This window comes from Carlito syrichta, unplaced genomic scaffold (genome assembly GCF_000164805.1).
Source record: "Carlito syrichta isolate Samal-C Ts95f unplaced genomic scaffold, Tarsius_syrichta-2.0.1 Scaffold316389, whole genome shotgun sequence".
NCBI lineage: Eukaryota > Metazoa > Chordata > Mammalia > Primates > Tarsiidae > Carlito > Carlito syrichta.
Genome location: NW_007260485.1, coordinates 902,213 through 918,443, shown reverse-complemented (window position 1 = coordinate 918,443; position 16,231 = coordinate 902,213). Strand labels below are relative to the sequence as shown.

General features: G+C 42.1%; 1 protein-coding gene across 1 annotated transcript in view; it reads right to left on the bottom strand.

Moving 5' to 3' along the window:
* The window catches only part of CUNH8orf46 (chromosome unknown C8orf46 homolog), a 22,445-nt gene extending 7,352 nt beyond the window's left edge, over nucleotides 1-15,093 (bottom strand). Inside the window, exons 1-3 of the mRNA XM_008074314.2 lie at nucleotides 14,572-15,093; nucleotides 8,994-9,049; nucleotides 2,964-3,114 (exon numbers count right to left, since the gene is read on the bottom strand). Of these exons, the coding sequence (XP_008072505.1) occupies nucleotides 2,964-3,114; nucleotides 8,994-9,049; nucleotides 14,572-14,638 (274 nt within the window). The 5' untranslated portion in view covers nucleotides 14,639-15,093. The remainder of the gene's footprint in view (nucleotides 1-2,963; nucleotides 3,115-8,993; nucleotides 9,050-14,571) is intronic.
* Nucleotides 15,094-16,231: the final 1,138 nt, after the last annotated feature.

Below are 16,231 nucleotides of genomic sequence, written 5' to 3'. Positions count from 1 at the left end.
GGGGGGGGCATAGTGCTTAAAGCTGAAAGATGTTGGGGACAAATTTCCCTCAGGTAGCCTTGTAGAGGGAAGGTGCTGGAAGCTGAGACCTTAACTGACGATGTTCTCTACACAGTTGACATGAAGGAAGAAAGTCTGAACCCCGGCAGCTTAAGGTAGGTACCAAGAGGACAAGATGAGAAATACCTAGGAGTTGACATTGTCAGTGTTTCATGCGTGAAGGGTCAGGGGAGGATAAGAAGGTGTTAGGGAAAATATCCTTAAGACTTGCAGGGAGGATGGATAGTGGCTCTAACTGAGAAAGAATGAGAGGTTTAAACAAATTAATTCTGAGGTGGTAGAGAACATCTCAGTGAAGAAGTCCTACTGGCAGCCAATTCTCCCAGGCCCAGGATGTGGGGACTTTCCCCTTTCCAGGCACCTAAGGCCTTGTGGTGAGAGAGAGAGTTTCTCAGCCGATCTTCTGAAGAGTCTCTACAATTCTGAAGGTTCCTCAGAGCATCTTTCTCTCATGTGAGAAGGCTACAGCATCCTAGTGCCTTCTATAGCTCAGGAAAAGACAGTTCTCAGAGCTGAGGTCCCTGGAGACATACACCTTTCTGACAGAAGGATAGTCTGGCTTTGATTCAGAAACACTCCTTCCTTCCCACCCACTCTGTATCTATCAGACTGGGAGAGCTGAAGAAATTGAATCAATGCCCAGCTCAGTCTCTCTCTCTCTCTGTCTCTCTTTTTTTTTAAAAAAAAACAGAACAAAAAACCTGACTAGCCTATTCCTTGCATGAGCCAACTGTCAGATTGTCTTCATTTCATAACTTACTGCTCTTGTCTTTGAGAATAAAAAATTGACTCAGGCAGCTCAAGCATCTACAAACTATTTAGAAAGAAATGAAAGTGACCCCTAAAACTAGACTGTCAGGAAGACATTATTCCCCAAGGGGAAGAGACACTAGCTAGGGAATCAAGACCTGTGATTTAATCTTGGCTCTGTTGTTAACAAGCAGTGCGACCTTGGGTAGGTCAAACCGTTTCTATGGTTTCAGTTTCCTCTTCTGTAAACTGGCAGAGGGACAGTTACAGTAAATCAGAGGTTCTCTACCTCCAGTGTATGTTAGACTCTTGGGGGGGGGGTAAACCTGAGATTGATGTGCCCTAACTCTGGAGTTTCTGTCAACAAAATCTGCATTTCTAACACATTTCTAGGGTCTGCTGCTGCTCCTGGGACTCCACTTTGAGAATCACTGCATCAGATCATCCCTAAATCCTTGCTGCTCAATATGTTCTCCCCAGAGCAGTATCCTCAGCATCATCTGGGAGCTTGTTAAAAACATAAAATCTTGGGGCCCACTCAGTCCTACTGAATTTGAATCTGCATAAAAACAAGATTCCTAGGTGCTTCTTTTGCACATTAAGACTTGAGAAGCATGGATCTAAATTCACTTTATGGTTTTGTAGAAAAGATAAATATTCTGTCTCTTTTTCTCTTTCCACACACACACATGCACCCACCCACCCACCTATATATAGACACAGAAAGATCTATCTGCTCTTAATTTGCAAAGCAGATTGTGGTTTTCCTAATGCTTTCACTCTGCATACATATATGTGTATGTAACCACTTAATAGAGAATAGAGTTTGATTTATGAGTTCTTATTCATAGGATCATAACAGAATCAGCTTCTTCGTGATCAAAGAAACTTAGTGCTCTAGTCTGTATCTATGAAGGGAAAAAGAAAAAATGGATGGAGAAAGAGACCATACTCAATGGAGTCTTATTTCAGTTCTTGTAACACAAAATTGCCAATGCCCAAAGACTTTGAGAAGGACATCCTGGATTTTCTCTTGTGTAGTTCTGGAGTTAAAATATGAAAACTTTAGGTTGTGAGCATAACAGAAATCACCTAAATCAGCAATTAAAGGCAAAATGCCATTATAGACTTGAGTAGGCTAAGAGGCAGATTCCTGTTTAAGTGCTTAGGGCCTTACTTTATCTTATTTTTTCAGCTGAGGATTCACTCTGTCACACAGGCTGGAGTGCAGTGGCACCATCATGGCTCACTGCAGCCTTGACTTCCTGGGCTCAGGCCATCCTTCAACCCCAGGATGCCAAGTTAGCTGGGACTACAGGAATATACCACCACATCCGGCTGATTTTTTGTAGAGACAAGGTCTCACTATATTGCCCAGGCTGGTCTGAAACTCCTGGGCTCAAGCAATCCTCACATCTCAGCCTCCCAAGTGCTGGCATTACAAGCCTGAGCTACCACACCAGGCCTTGGGCGCCATTTTTAACAACAGTATCTGGGCAACCCTATTTCAGGTCCTCTCCCACCGCTAGGAGCTTTCCTGTCTTCCAAAAAATTCCCACTTGCAAAAAATAAAAAATAGTATCCAAGGTAAAGTTGTAATGTTTTCTATTCTCAAAACAAATTTGCTCCTACATTCCTTTTATAGATTGTTTGGTCATTCAACTTTAAAATGGTAAGATTTTATGATGGCAGCTTACGAAGCCTGTATTATGCACACACACATACAATATGTTAAATAAATAGCACGAGCTTCCTTTGTTTATGGGTCATGGCTTTCCCTCCCCGACAGGATACTGATTTGCATCTTCTCCTTAACACAACACGGCTTCCTGTGGAGCGAGATGGTAGGTAGAGCATCTTTCCTCATTTTGCACACCCAGAAGCTGATTTTATAGGTAGAAAGTGTTCTGAGGGGCTCCTGTAGGTGAGGCCGGGGAGCGGGTGCTTTCGTGGTGGCTTTCCCCAACGAAGTGCAGGCGCTTTATTTGGGGAAAAGCGCACGTGCCGGTTCACCTGGCGCGGGCCTGGGAACGCAAGAGGCATGCCGAGGATGCTGCAAAGGCCGCCGCTGCCCTCCCATGGGCCGGTGGGCGTCTCTAAGAGGGTCCCTGCACGCAGGGAGGTCCGGGGAACTGGGGCTGGGACTCACGTACCGGGCCTGGCAGGGGTTTTGGCGGAATGGGCTCCGGGCCGCGCATTCTGGAGCCTTCCGAACCTGCGGCTGTCGCCCGCGTCCCTGCGGTCGCCACGGTGAGGCAGCAGCTCCAGGGGCCGGGGTGTGTACAGGTCCGATTCGATCACCACCTGCCAGCGAGGAGGCACAGTCGTTAGCTTACTCCTCTCCTCGGATCTCTGGACCCGTGGCCCCCAGGAATGCAGCTTTACAGATGGAGCTTGTGTTGACGAGGAACTTTTGGAGCTTCTCTACACCAGGGAATGCTAGGAGCAGGGAGAAAACTCGAGGTGGAAGCTGGTCAGAAATGGTCAACTGTTTTATTTGACTTCAGACTGCCAGATGGTGCCATGGTGCAAGAAAATGAGGGTTCTGGAGGGAGTAAGGTGTGTTTGTTCCTCAGCAGTATCTTCAAAGAGTCAGGAGTCTGGGTTATCAGGCCCCAGATCCAGGCAGGTCAGCTGTTTGGTGGCCTGACCTGTTTTTGACAACAGGAGAGGCTATTTGATATGAGGATAGCCCTGGAAGTTGGGGTCTCACAGTCTTTGTAGCTAAGTGGATGACAGCCTGGTTTGTTCAGAGAATAGCTTTTTGCATGCTCTAGCCGAGGGAAGATTTAGGGAGAGAACTCAGACCCAAGTAATTCTCAGATTTGTTTTATTTTATTTTTTCACGACAGAGTCTTGCTCTGTCGCCCAGGCTGGAGAGCAGGAGTGCAGTCATGGCTTGCTACAGCCTGGAGCTCCTGGGTTCAAGCCATCCTTACCCTCCCAAGTAGCTGGGACTACAGGTATGTGCCACCATGCTGGCTAATTTTTATTTATCATGTATTTGTAACGACAAGATCTCACTATTTTGCCTAGGCTGGTCTCGAACTCCTGGCCTTAAGCAGTCCTCCCACTTTGGCCTCCCAAAGTGCTGGGATTACAGGTGTGAGCCACTACACTTGGTCCCAGATTTCTAAAAGAAAAATGCTGCTGGTAAAATGGAGCAAACAGAATCCTTAATGCTCATGTTTCCTCTGCAGTGCAGAGTGCCGGGTCAAGGTGACACCACATAAGTGAAAATCTCCGTAAATGGGAACGAAGTACTAAATGCTACAGTGTTTTTAGTCAGGATCATCTGCTGATGATCACCAAAGTAGGCCTTAAACATTGTAAGAAAAATACTTAAGTCACTGAAATAATTTAAACGTAAAGACTTGAGACAAATAATAACAACCATTTTATCTTACTCTGGGGAGTCATGAAGGGAAGCTTAGCAGTTTGGGCTTGGATCCAGCATATTTTATATGCAGCCAGGACACTGGGGTCATTCATTCTGGGGTCAGACCTTTCATCACAGCTCTTCCTGACTTTATTTTCTTTCTTCCAGCATTGCCCTCAGAGAGGGGCAATGAGAACTGATGTGGTGTTTTCAGCCCCACTTTGTAGAAGGAGAAAGTAAGGCTGGTTGCCAAAGCAGGTGGGAAGACCCCCTTTCAGCATTTCCTCCTTTGAAAGAGAGGCAAATGTTCCCTCTCAGGAACAAGAGATGCCACCTCCCTGCACCGTGGGGTGGGAGAATGTGGAGGGAGCTCAGCCCAGCAACCAGATGGATGTAGGAGGATTCCTGGGGGTGGAGATGAGGCTGGGTCACGACTAGGGACAAGTGCCTCATCAACGTATCTTCTTTCGTCTCCAAAAGAAGGATGCTAATAGCAGGAAAGGAAAGGGGATGGGGCCCAGCTTGGAAGACTTCTATTTCTTAGCTGGGCCTGGAGTTTGTTTCTTATTTTCCGCAGTGAGGAGTCTGAGAGATGGTTCCAGACTGATGAGTTAGGCCTGCAATAGGGAATGGGCAGCTGAATGGATGACTGTGGCCTCCTGAGACGCCCCAGACAGCTCAGTTTATTTTCTGGTCCGTGGGACACAGTCTGGTCTTGCTGCTACTGGTATTAGAACGCACTGTCTGAGATCAGGCTCTGTAACACTCTTGAATATAGGGGTAAGATTGGAGAATTAGGGTGAGGCATGGGATGCTAATTGGCAAGGAGAGAAAAGGGTTTAATGCTGGAATTTTCCTTTCCTAGGTCAGCAAACTACTGACTGAAGTAGGGGAATATACTAGGGCCACAAACCTTATTGCAACAGAGGAATACTCCCTTGCTAGTCTTAGAGAGGTCAGCAATAGGAAGAGCAGAAGACACAGGCTAACAGGGCTAAGTCCCAGAATTTTACCCACTGACATCTTTGGTTCCTGCTTCTGTTTATTTGCCAGCCTAGAGGGCTGGTGAGAAGTTAAAAAGACACTCAAGACCTAGATGGTGGAGAATCAACATGTTTTGGGGCTGAAGGGATCCATAAAAATGTCCTAGCCCAACTCTCTGATTTTACATGTAGGAACACTGAAGCCAAAAGAAGATGTGTGTCTTACTCAAGGTCACAGAACTGTAAGGGACAGAGCCAGGATAAGAACCATGGTTTCATGCCTCTTAAGTGAGTGCTCTTGGTAAACCCACAAAAAGCATCTACATCCAGATTGGAATTTTCAAGTGCAAGTGGTTGCTCAGTGCATTTCAAAAATTCAGGACAACCCCACACAAATCTCTCCCCACGAGCACGAAATCTGGGAAGAATGTGACATTTGCAATTTATCTTATTTGAAAGGGTTTACTTTGAAGGGACTATGAGTCACCATGGACATGGCTCCATTCTGCTGAAAGGCTTAACTGACCTACACCTTTGTAGACGTTTATTCCCTTGAGCTACTCAGTGGGCATCAGGTTGGTTAAGATGTCAGTAAAGTCACCTAAGAAACAAGAAAAAAGAAAGACTGGAGAGACTACCTAGAGAAGAAAGAGTGTGTGTGACTGTGCCCAGGGTTTGGAAGAAAATGCTACTCAAGAGGATTGAGGAAGGATAACTGATGCTAGCGATGGCTCAGAGAAAAAGAGATATTTATAAAGGAAGGAACCCTAAACTCAACCACGTGGTAGCCCAAGGGGTAAGAAGAGATACAAATAAGTTTGAGTCAAAGAAAGTTGTAAATATTGATACAGTTGCAAAATAAGAATCATTTTCCTTTCCAATATCACCAACCACAATTGCTTTCAGATCGCCAAGTTAGAGAAGACAAAAAGGAACTCAAAAGGAAGCCAAGAGCCAGTTGGTTGAAGAAACAGGAGGCCGAAGACAATTCTTTCCTCTTTATAAAAGGAGGAGGTGAATGAAGAGACCTGGCCTATGTCTTCTAATTTGCATGTTCTGTGTGACTAAGACTGAGTTTTACAAGCAGAGGATGAGCTAGAATGTTAGGGAAATCAGATATTCAGAGAAAAACTCAAAAGGCCAGAGGGCATTACTGAGCCACCTGGAGGGAGATTGAATATGTGAAGACTAGAGCCAAGTTTCTTGACCAAAAGATGGAAAGATCTGTTGCAAAACTTTCTTAAACTCTAGGTAACCTGTAGGCAACCCCTTCTCTTTCCATTTTTGGGAACACTTCTCCCACTGTTCCTTGAAAGTTGGGAGCGTTTTTCTTATAGACTTTGGGATTAAGTTTTCAGGGACCACGAGAAGGAACAGAATTGACTACCCTACAACCAAATTTTCCATCTTGTAAAAGCCCTTCTCTTTCTTAATATATAGAATGTTCCCAAAAATTCTTAGAAAAAGGCATACAACAGATAGAAAAATAACTAAAGGACACGAGTAAGAAATCCATGGGAAAAAAGATTGAAGTGATCAATAAATCTGTGAAAAGAAGAATCACATTTATAATTATGAAAGTGTAAATTAAAACAAGATATATTCACCTATCAGATTGTCAAAGACTAACAGCATCGATACCACATAGTATTGTCTCAGCTGTTCTGAGAAAGGTACTTTAAAGCATAGTTTCTAGGAATTTGGCAATGACTATAAAATTTTTTGAATGTTCATATCCTTTGGCCCAACATTTCTGTATCTATGAATTTATCCTCACAAAAGCATTTGTATAAATAAATAAAAATATGTTCAAGAATATCCTATTATTTTAATAGAGAAAAAGTGGGAAACCTCATTTATTGATAATTTGGTTAAATAGTGAATCTAGAAAACTTCAGATTTGGTTTGGGCAAATAAATTTTAGTACATTCATACAATGATGTATTATACAGTCAATATAAATATCGGAGGTAGGGCAACCCCTTTGGTTCCCCTCCCACTGTGGGAACTTTTCTGTCCTCTCAATAAATCCTGCTTTAAAAAAAATATATTAGGGGTAGAACTACTAATTGGCATGGAAAGATGTTCAAGATTTGTTGTTAAGAGAAAAAAGCAAATTACAAAGCAATATAGTATCAGACAACAAAGCATAATATATGTTAGTATATGGGAATGTTTCACTTAAAAAAAGCACAGTGCTTATTGAATGCTTATATATGTCAGGCTCTGGACTAAATCATTTGCTCCTTCCCATGGTTCTTGAGATATGTTCTCTTGTTATCCTCATTTTAATGCTAAGGAAGTTTTGTACCAGAATTTGGTAGAACTGGGATTTAAACCCAGATCATTTAACTCTAAAGTCTACATATCTAACCAATCTGTTCTACAATTTCTCAGGATTTTCTGACACTATTCAGTAGTCCCCCTTTTATCCTCCTTTTCACTTTTCATGGTTTCAGTTACCTGAGGTCAACGAGGATCCAAAAATATTAAATGGAAAATTTGAGAAATAATTCATAAGTTTTAGGTTGGTCACTGTTTTGAGTCATATCATGAAACCTCACACCAGCCTGCTGTATCCCACCTGGGATGTGATCAGCCCTTTGTCCAATGTCTCCATGCAGTATATACTCCCCACCTGTTAGTCACTTAGTAGTCATCTTGGTTATCAGATCAACAAAACACAGAGTAGGTAAGGTTCAGTACTGTCCACAGTTTCAAGCATCCATTGGGGATCTTGGGATGTATCCCCCAAAGATAAGGGGGACTGCTGTATTTTATATCTTTCTAATGTTTAAAATTTTATGATGGCACATACAACTTTTGTAATTAAAAATATAATAAATGTATATAAAAACAACAATTAGTAAAACCCCATCTCATTTTTAGGACACTAAAATTGTTTTTAAATGGAGAATAGGCTTTTAAAAATTGAGAAACTTCAAAAATCAAAATGATATCTCATGAAAAATTGTGCTAGAACTAGAAACTTCAGTGTAACCAAGAAGAAACTATTATATTCCCTTTTAAAATAAAAGTGCAGAAGTGTATTGATAGCTTTTATATAAATAAATATGTGTATAAAATGAGAAATGCACAGCATTATTAGGCTCTAAAGACATGTAACCTGATTTTAAGGTAATGCATATTCAAGCAGCAAAATGCAATACAAAAAAATGAAAGTCAATGTTGGTGATGTTGGAAGTAAATTGAAAAGCATTGCTGGAAGCCCAAAAATTGCTCAGAATTCCTAGCAGTATGTGACAAAACTGTAAGCAGAAACCATGTTTAAAAACCCACTGTTCTTTATACCTAGCACAGTGTCTGTTGTACATAGGAATGCAGATATTTGATGGATGGATGGATGGATGAAATTGTTCTTATCCTTTTACCTGTTAATTCTACTTTGAGGTCTATGCACCAAGGAATTCATCCAAAAGAGTAGTATTTTCTATAAATACATTAATTGCTGTGTTATTATAATAGTAAAAAAATGAAGCATACAAATGTTAACAATAGAACATGTACATCAGGGATGCTATATCCACAATGGAGACTTGGTTTAAAGAAGAAAAAAATATGTATAAAAAATGAAGTTTCCTTCCTGTGCCTGGGGAAAGTAGCAGAATGGAAGGGTCTAATTCAGGGTTACTTGGTATCTTGTTGACATTTGGGTAAATGGAGAACAGAGAGTGCAGTAGTAATCACATGGGATATTGAAACCTTCCTGGTTACTGAGGGCATAGGAGAGAGAGAGAAGAAGTGGGCATTGTTTTTTTTTTAATAGAAGACAAAGGAGATCAGAACTAAAGTTTCCTTACATTCTTGGTCAAGAGGTGTTGAGAACTTTTGACTCTTCTTCTGGCTGGACTGGACACTGCAAAAAGAGATAAAGAAATGGTTTTAGAGAACACCAACCAGGCTTGGTGGCTCAGCCTGTAATCCCGTGCCTTTGGGAGGCTGAGGTAAATGGATTGCCTGAGCCCGCAGGTTCGAGACCCGCCTGGGCAGCAAGACCTCATCTCTACAATAAGTCAAAAAGTCAGCTGGGCGTGGTAGCACGTGCCTGTAATTCCGGCTACTTGGAAGGCCGAGGCGGAAGGATCACCAGAGCCCAGCAGGTCGAGGCTGTAGTGGCCGAGAGCGGCCACTGCACTCTAGTCTGGTCAACAGTGAGACTCCAACTCAAAAAAAAAAAACACCAGTGAGGTTGTCATAGCTACAGTAATAACACAGCGAAGGTTTGGACCTGGGGTGGAGCAGGAGCATAGAGGAGGGGATGGGAAGAAGAGGCAGGGTCATTGGAATGGAAGATGTTATTTGGCTTTGCGGACGCCAAAGTTCATAGCAGCATTCTTCACAGTAGCAGAAAGTTGGTAACAAATCAAATGATCACCAAAGATAAATGGATAAGCAAAATAAGTCAGATGCAAAAAGTCATATATTCTATGATCTTTTTTTTTTAAATAGAGAAAAGGTCTCACTCACTTTTGGGTTCAAGTGATCATCCCACCTCAGTCTCCCAAGTAACTAGGAGTACAGGCATGCACCACCAAGCCCAACTAATTTAAAAAATTTTAAATTAAAAAAAAATTGTGTAAATGTATTTTATTTTAAAGAATTTAGGATGAGGTATACAAGTGGTCATTGTACAGGTAAAGTTTGGGTCTCCCTTTGGTCCCCACTTTGCTGGTTTGAGATCAGGTACCCTTATTAATGTTATGTGCCTTCCCCCCCACCCCTGGCAGTTTCCGGTTATTGCCAATCCCTTTCTTATAGTATTATGGTAAATGTTCAAGGTCCACTTATGAGTGAGAACTTATGGTACTCAGTTATTTGTTTCTGTGATAAGTCACTGAGCATTTCAGACTCCAAATCCATCCAAGTTGCTGCAAAGTCCATAATTTAAAATTTTTTAGAGATGGGGCCTGATTATACTGCCTAGGCATAGAACCAGTTGATTGCCTCAAGTGGGTCCTCCCGCCTTGTCCTCCCAAAGTGCTGGGATTATAGGCATGAGCTGTGCCGGGCCTATGATTCCTCTTATATGAGGTTCCTAGAGTAGTCAAATTTGTAGAGACAGAAAGTAGAATGATGGTTACTAGGGACTGGGGGGAGTGGGGAAACATGGAGTTAGTGTTTAATGGTGGGTACAGAATTTCTGTTTGGAATAATGAAGAAATGCTTGGAGATGGCTACACAACAGTGTGAATGAACTTAATGCTACTGATTGTACACTTAAAAATGGTTAAAATGGTACATTTTATTATACATGTTTTACCACAATTTTTAGAAAAGCTTAAAGAAATTAACCACTAAAAAGTTATTTGGGGCCAGGCATGGTGGCTCAAGTCTGTAATCCCAGCACTTTGGGAGGCTGAGGTAAGCAGATTGCCTGAGCCTGTGGGTTTGAGACTAGCCCAGGAAACTTGGTGAGACCTCATCTCTACGATAAATAAAAAATTAGCTGGGCATGGTAGCACATGCCTGTCTTTCTGGCTACTTGGAAAGCAGAGGCAGAAGGATTGCCAGAGCTCAGCAGGTCAACGCTGGGGTGGCCGTGAGTATGCCACTGCACTCCAGCCTGGGCAACGGAGTGAGACTCCAACTCAAAAAAAAAAAGAAAAGTTATTTGATTGGGAAAAGATGTGGCATCTGCTTTTCACATCATTTCTAGGATGGTTTACCTAGAACTGAAATCCCACCATGTCCTTGACCTGCTTAGAGTGAAAATGCCTTCTTATCACATAGCAGATGAGTGACAGATGAGTGTTGTCCTTGTTATCTTCTGCAAAGCCCGTGAAGTCTGGAGTATGGAGTGCTGCTTAGTGGCCATGGCTCTTGACCCCCTCTCTGTACTTGGTGTGAATCTGAACTTGACCCTTTGCTAGTTATGTGGCTTGGGTAAATTACTTACCCTCTCAAAGCTTCACTTTCTTCATTCGAAAGACAGAGATTAAATAATAACAGCACCTATCTCATGGGCTGTGGCAAGGATTAAATGAGTTATCTTTATAAGAAGAAACTTGGCCCAGCACCTGGAAAGCAATAAATTCCCAGGAATCAGAGGTGGTTGTTAGGATTCTCCTCTTTCTCTGCAAGATGAGGGCAGGTGGAGGGAGTAGGTGATATCTGCAGATGGTAGCATTCTGTTAGGACTTCTCTTTCTGGAACTTTCCCCATTTCCTCCTGCTGTTTCCTGATTCCCCTCACCATCCCTCCCCCATTGTTGCTTATTCCCAGAAGAATTATTTTGAATGTTGTGGTACTGTTCACCCCAGAAATAAATCCACTCTGGTGTGTCTCAGGAAATAGCTTCTGGTGTGACTTCTTAGTAAAACCACAGTTTTTATCTTTTGTGTTTACCGTGAATTGTGCCTATAACACTTTTCCCTTAAAGGTCTCACTGTCTAGAAAGTTAAAATACACATATATTTTTTCAGTTACAGACTTGCTCTTTGTCCTGTGCCTTTAAATTACTTAGGAAGCTGTTACATATTGTTGTTGTCATATTTTTGTAAGGTTTTAACATGGCTCAGTTAAATATGTAGCTATTAGACTGAGCCCAATATGTGTGTGTTGGAAAGAGAAACATAACACAACGATGATAAATGTAATAGTAGCTCACATCTTATCCTAGGATGGCTTATCTGTCTTATCTCTTTCACTTTTGCAGCACCCCAATGAGATAGGTACTTTCCATTAACTCTACTGTATAGATGGAGATGCTGAGGGGTCAAGAGGTCACTCTCCTACCATTAGGCTACACTGCCCATGCTGCTGAGATTGTGCTCGGAAAGGTTTGGTTATTGCACGTGGATAAATGTGGTTAAACCATAGCTTTTGGGAAAAGGCCCACCAGGGAGGACTACAGCCCTTGTTAGATTAAAATCAAGCCAGCTAGATTTCGGCAGTTAGAGAATGTGGGGCTATAAGGAAGAGTTGTTAGTTTCTCTCATGAGCAGTGATTCAAGACCTGCTGGTGCTGTCTTCTCTCACTGAGAGCCCTCCGCTTGAAGGCTTTAGAGAAGGCCCAGTGAGGCAAAGCAAGGGGTGAGAAGACTGAATCCATTTATGATCTAATGTAAAATTGCAAATACAACTCAGGACAACTTCCTGAGCAGTGAAATGTCCATGAATAACAACGAATATTTGGTTTAATACCAGAGGGTGGCCATGAATGAAAGTGGTAAGGAAAGAATATAGGAGTGACTATTTAACTGTGACTGAACATGTTGATTGGTTCTAAATACAGAATAAAAATAGAAATCCACTTGCCAGGGATGTATTTAGTGGTGCTCTCTACATGCCAGCTACTGTTCTAAATGCTTTATATATTAACTCATTTATTTCCCATAATAATCCTGGGAGATAAGTTCTATTTCTCCCTTTTATAAAAATGGAAACTCAGGTCTGGAGAAGTTAAGTAACTTGCCCAAGGACACACAGCACAGAAGTGGTAGTTGTCTCTTAACTACTTTGTCTTTGAATTTTCCCTTTAAGATTTTTATGTATTTATTTATTTATTTATTTAAAATTTTTTGAGTTGGAGTCTCACTCTGTCACCCAGACTGGAGTGCAGTGGCTGCTCCCGGCCACCGCGGCCCCGCCTGCTGGGCTCCGGCGATCCTTCCGCCTCAGCCTTCCGAGTAGCCGGAATTACAGGCATGCGCTACCACGCCTGGCTGATTTTTTGATTTATTGTAGAGATGAGGTCTCGCTGCCCAGGCGGGTCTCGAACCCGCGGGCTCAAGCAATCCACTCACCTCAGCCTCCCAAAGGCGCGGGATTACAGGCTGAGCCACCGAGCCCAGCTCCTTTACGATTTTTAAAATGAAAATAACTTATAGAAAAATAGACATATTTAACTTTATTGTTTTTTCTGACTTGTTTCTCCCTCATATGAAAGGAATAGAGAATTAGAGATGATATTTTGGTCTCCTTTCTACCTTTCCTTAATTCTCCTTCCCTGCCTCCCCAGGGCTACTGAGATCACAAATTTTGTCTGTATCTTTCTGGTTTATGTCTCTATGGTCTCTAGATGCATATCCATAAGCAATACATAGTATTGTTTTGTATTTCCAAATTTACAGAAATGAAATAACACATATATAATATTTCAGCCTACTTGTTTTGTACTTAACAGTATGCTTTGAGATCTACCTATGTCCATACACATAGGCCTAGTTCATTCCTGTGTAGTATTCCATAGCATTATGGTACTACATTTTATCCATTTCCCTCTTCATGGACCCATAGGTTATTTTCAATTTTGGTCCTCTTAGAATCAGTGCCGTGGTGAACATCCACATGTAAGAGTTCCCCTGGGCTATTTACCCAAAACTAGAGCTGCTGGGACTGAGATTCAGCTTTGACATACAGAGTCTCCAGAGAAAATTCCAACTCCTGCATGCGGGCAGACTCCTAGCTCTTTTCTCTCTCTGTCTGTCTGGCAGTAAATGTCTAAAGCTTAATTTATGTTCTGCTGGCTGTCTCTTTGTGGCCAAACTTAGTCCTCTCCCCCCTTCCCCCCCTAGCAATGGCCCTGTCCGTAGCTGACACAGAAGAAGAAAGGAATTGTTTGAAGGTGGAGTCACAACACCAGCAAACATCCAGCCCACTGCATTCAAGTCTGACAATGAGACCCGGGGCTAAGCCTGAGTAATGGAGGCAAGACAGGCGTGCAGGCAGAGAGCAGAGGCGGCAGGAGAGAAGGAGGAGAGAGGCAAAGAAACTGCCCAGTAATCAGACACTTGGAGTTAACTGAACCCTCACACATAGCCCTTCCCGGGACTTAATACCATTCACTGTGGACCACAGAGCTTATAAAGTCAAGAGCTTACAAAGTCACTTTTTGGCGGCATTAGTTCCAGTTTGGCAGGGTGACCCTGGGGTTCTGTGGAGAAGCCAGACCCAGACCGGGGGCTGGGAACTGACTGCTTGCTCCTTTGGCTTTAAGTCATTGCTGGGAGTATTTCTCTTCACATTTCATGGCACAGTTAGAGATCATACTTTTGAGCCAGCTGCTCTCAATTCAGAACCCCCTTGCTTGCTGGAGAAAATGAAAGAATCTCTCCAGCTGCCCTGAGATTTTTGTTTTCATCTCTGTTTCCTTAACAATGGCTTGCTGTCACTTTCGTTTGGCATATTGGATGGTTGGTATTGAATTAAGTGAAACTGGTAGTATTTAACTGCCTTCACTTTCCCCTTGATGAATTGTTTCTCAGTGATTGATGTCTATCCTTCCCAGGGGGGAAGAAAATCAAATACCATCAAAACAGAGGACCCATCAGACCTCAGAGACCTGAGGACAAACCGTAGTAAAACAGCACGTGATTGTGTTCACCTTCTTGCATGAGATGGCACGTTAAGGAAACAGTCAAGGGCAATTTTACTCACCCTTGGAAGGAATCACGGTGGTGAAAACTTCTATGTTTTCGTCACTGCAGCTGTAAATCTGATGCATCGTTTCTGCCTTCTCTCCCCGAAGTGCCTGGGAACCGGAGGCCTCTCTCTCTGGACCCCTAGTTGCGAGGTTTCCTAATCCAGTCTGGCTCGGGGATCATTGTGCAGGTCCACAAAAGACAGGCTGGTGCTGTGAGCTCATCTCATTCCACAGTCTTCACTGCAACATTTCCTAATCCCATCTGTCCTTTCTTTCTTTTTTTTTTTTTTTTATGAATCCTATTATTGCAAACCTTTGATTGAGTGTGGAGGCTTCAATCCCCTCCCAGCAAGGATGTATTTAACATTTTTATTTTGCGGTGTCTGCCGCAGTGAATTTGGAAGTCTTTTGTGAGGTGACGAAGTGAAATCGCCTACTCTGTTAACGCCAAGCTTGGCTGGAGAATGTCACCAAAAAGGAAACGTGAATTTTGGTACCAGTAATTCCCCTTCTCGTTTCAGAAATAAAGGGGCTCTTTTTTTCCCCTCTCCTCCGGGAGAACGGGAGCTTCAGTAATTTGTCATGTGTTAGCTTGGCTTCCTTCAAAGTTTCTATTTTAAACAAAAGGACTGTTTCTCCACACCGTTTTCCCCTCATGTCACTACATGACAAGGCTGACATTTCTAGAGTCGTGTGTCTAGCATCTCCTTGTACACCCCTTCAGGTGCTTTCAGAGACATAGCAACAGGCAGTGCCCCATACTCAAGGAGCCAAATTATAGAAGGTTATACTTTTATTATCCTATATATCCTAATATATTTATCCTATCTATTCATCAATCTTATAAATCCCATCACCCTATATATACAATATATAGGTTATATACTGTCCCATATCTTATATATATCCTATACATACCCTATATTCTCTTTTTATGTATAAATGCAAAATAAGTTTATGGTGGAAACCTATTTTTATCATGCCAGATTCACTGCTTTTTATTACACCATGACAGCTTTGCTTCTTTATAATAATACTGATAGTGATGTAATAGTATTAATAATGATAGTTGCTATTTATTAAATGCTTGCTATGAGCTAGGTAGCCTGATATATAATTTCATTTATTATCTGCAACTAGCTATTATTTTATTTTTGCCATCTTATAGATGAGGATACTGAGACATAAAGTGATTGATTTTCCTGAGATTAAAATAGCTAGATTGTGGTAGAATTAGGATTTAATCCTTAGTTTGACCCCAAAGTCAAATGCACTTAACCACTAAATTATGCTCTTTTCTTTTCTCTCTTTTTCTTTCTTTCTTTCTTTCTTTCTTTCTTTCTTTCTTTCTTTCTTTCTTTCTTTCTTTCTTTCTTTCTCTTTCTTTCTCTCTCTCTCTCTCTTTCTTTCTTTCTTTTTTGAGTTGAGGTCTTGCTCTGTCACCCAAGTTGGAATGTCATGGCACAGTCATGGTCTACCATAGCCTTAGTCTCCTGGGCTCAGGTAATCCTTCTGCCTCAGCCTCATGAGTGACTACAAGTGTGCACCACTACAACTGGCTAATTTTTTTTTTTTTTTGTAGGGACAAGGTCTCACTATGTTGCTTAGGCTGATTTTGAACTCTTGGTCCCAAGCAATCCTCCTGCCTTGGCCTCCCAAAGTACCAGGATTACA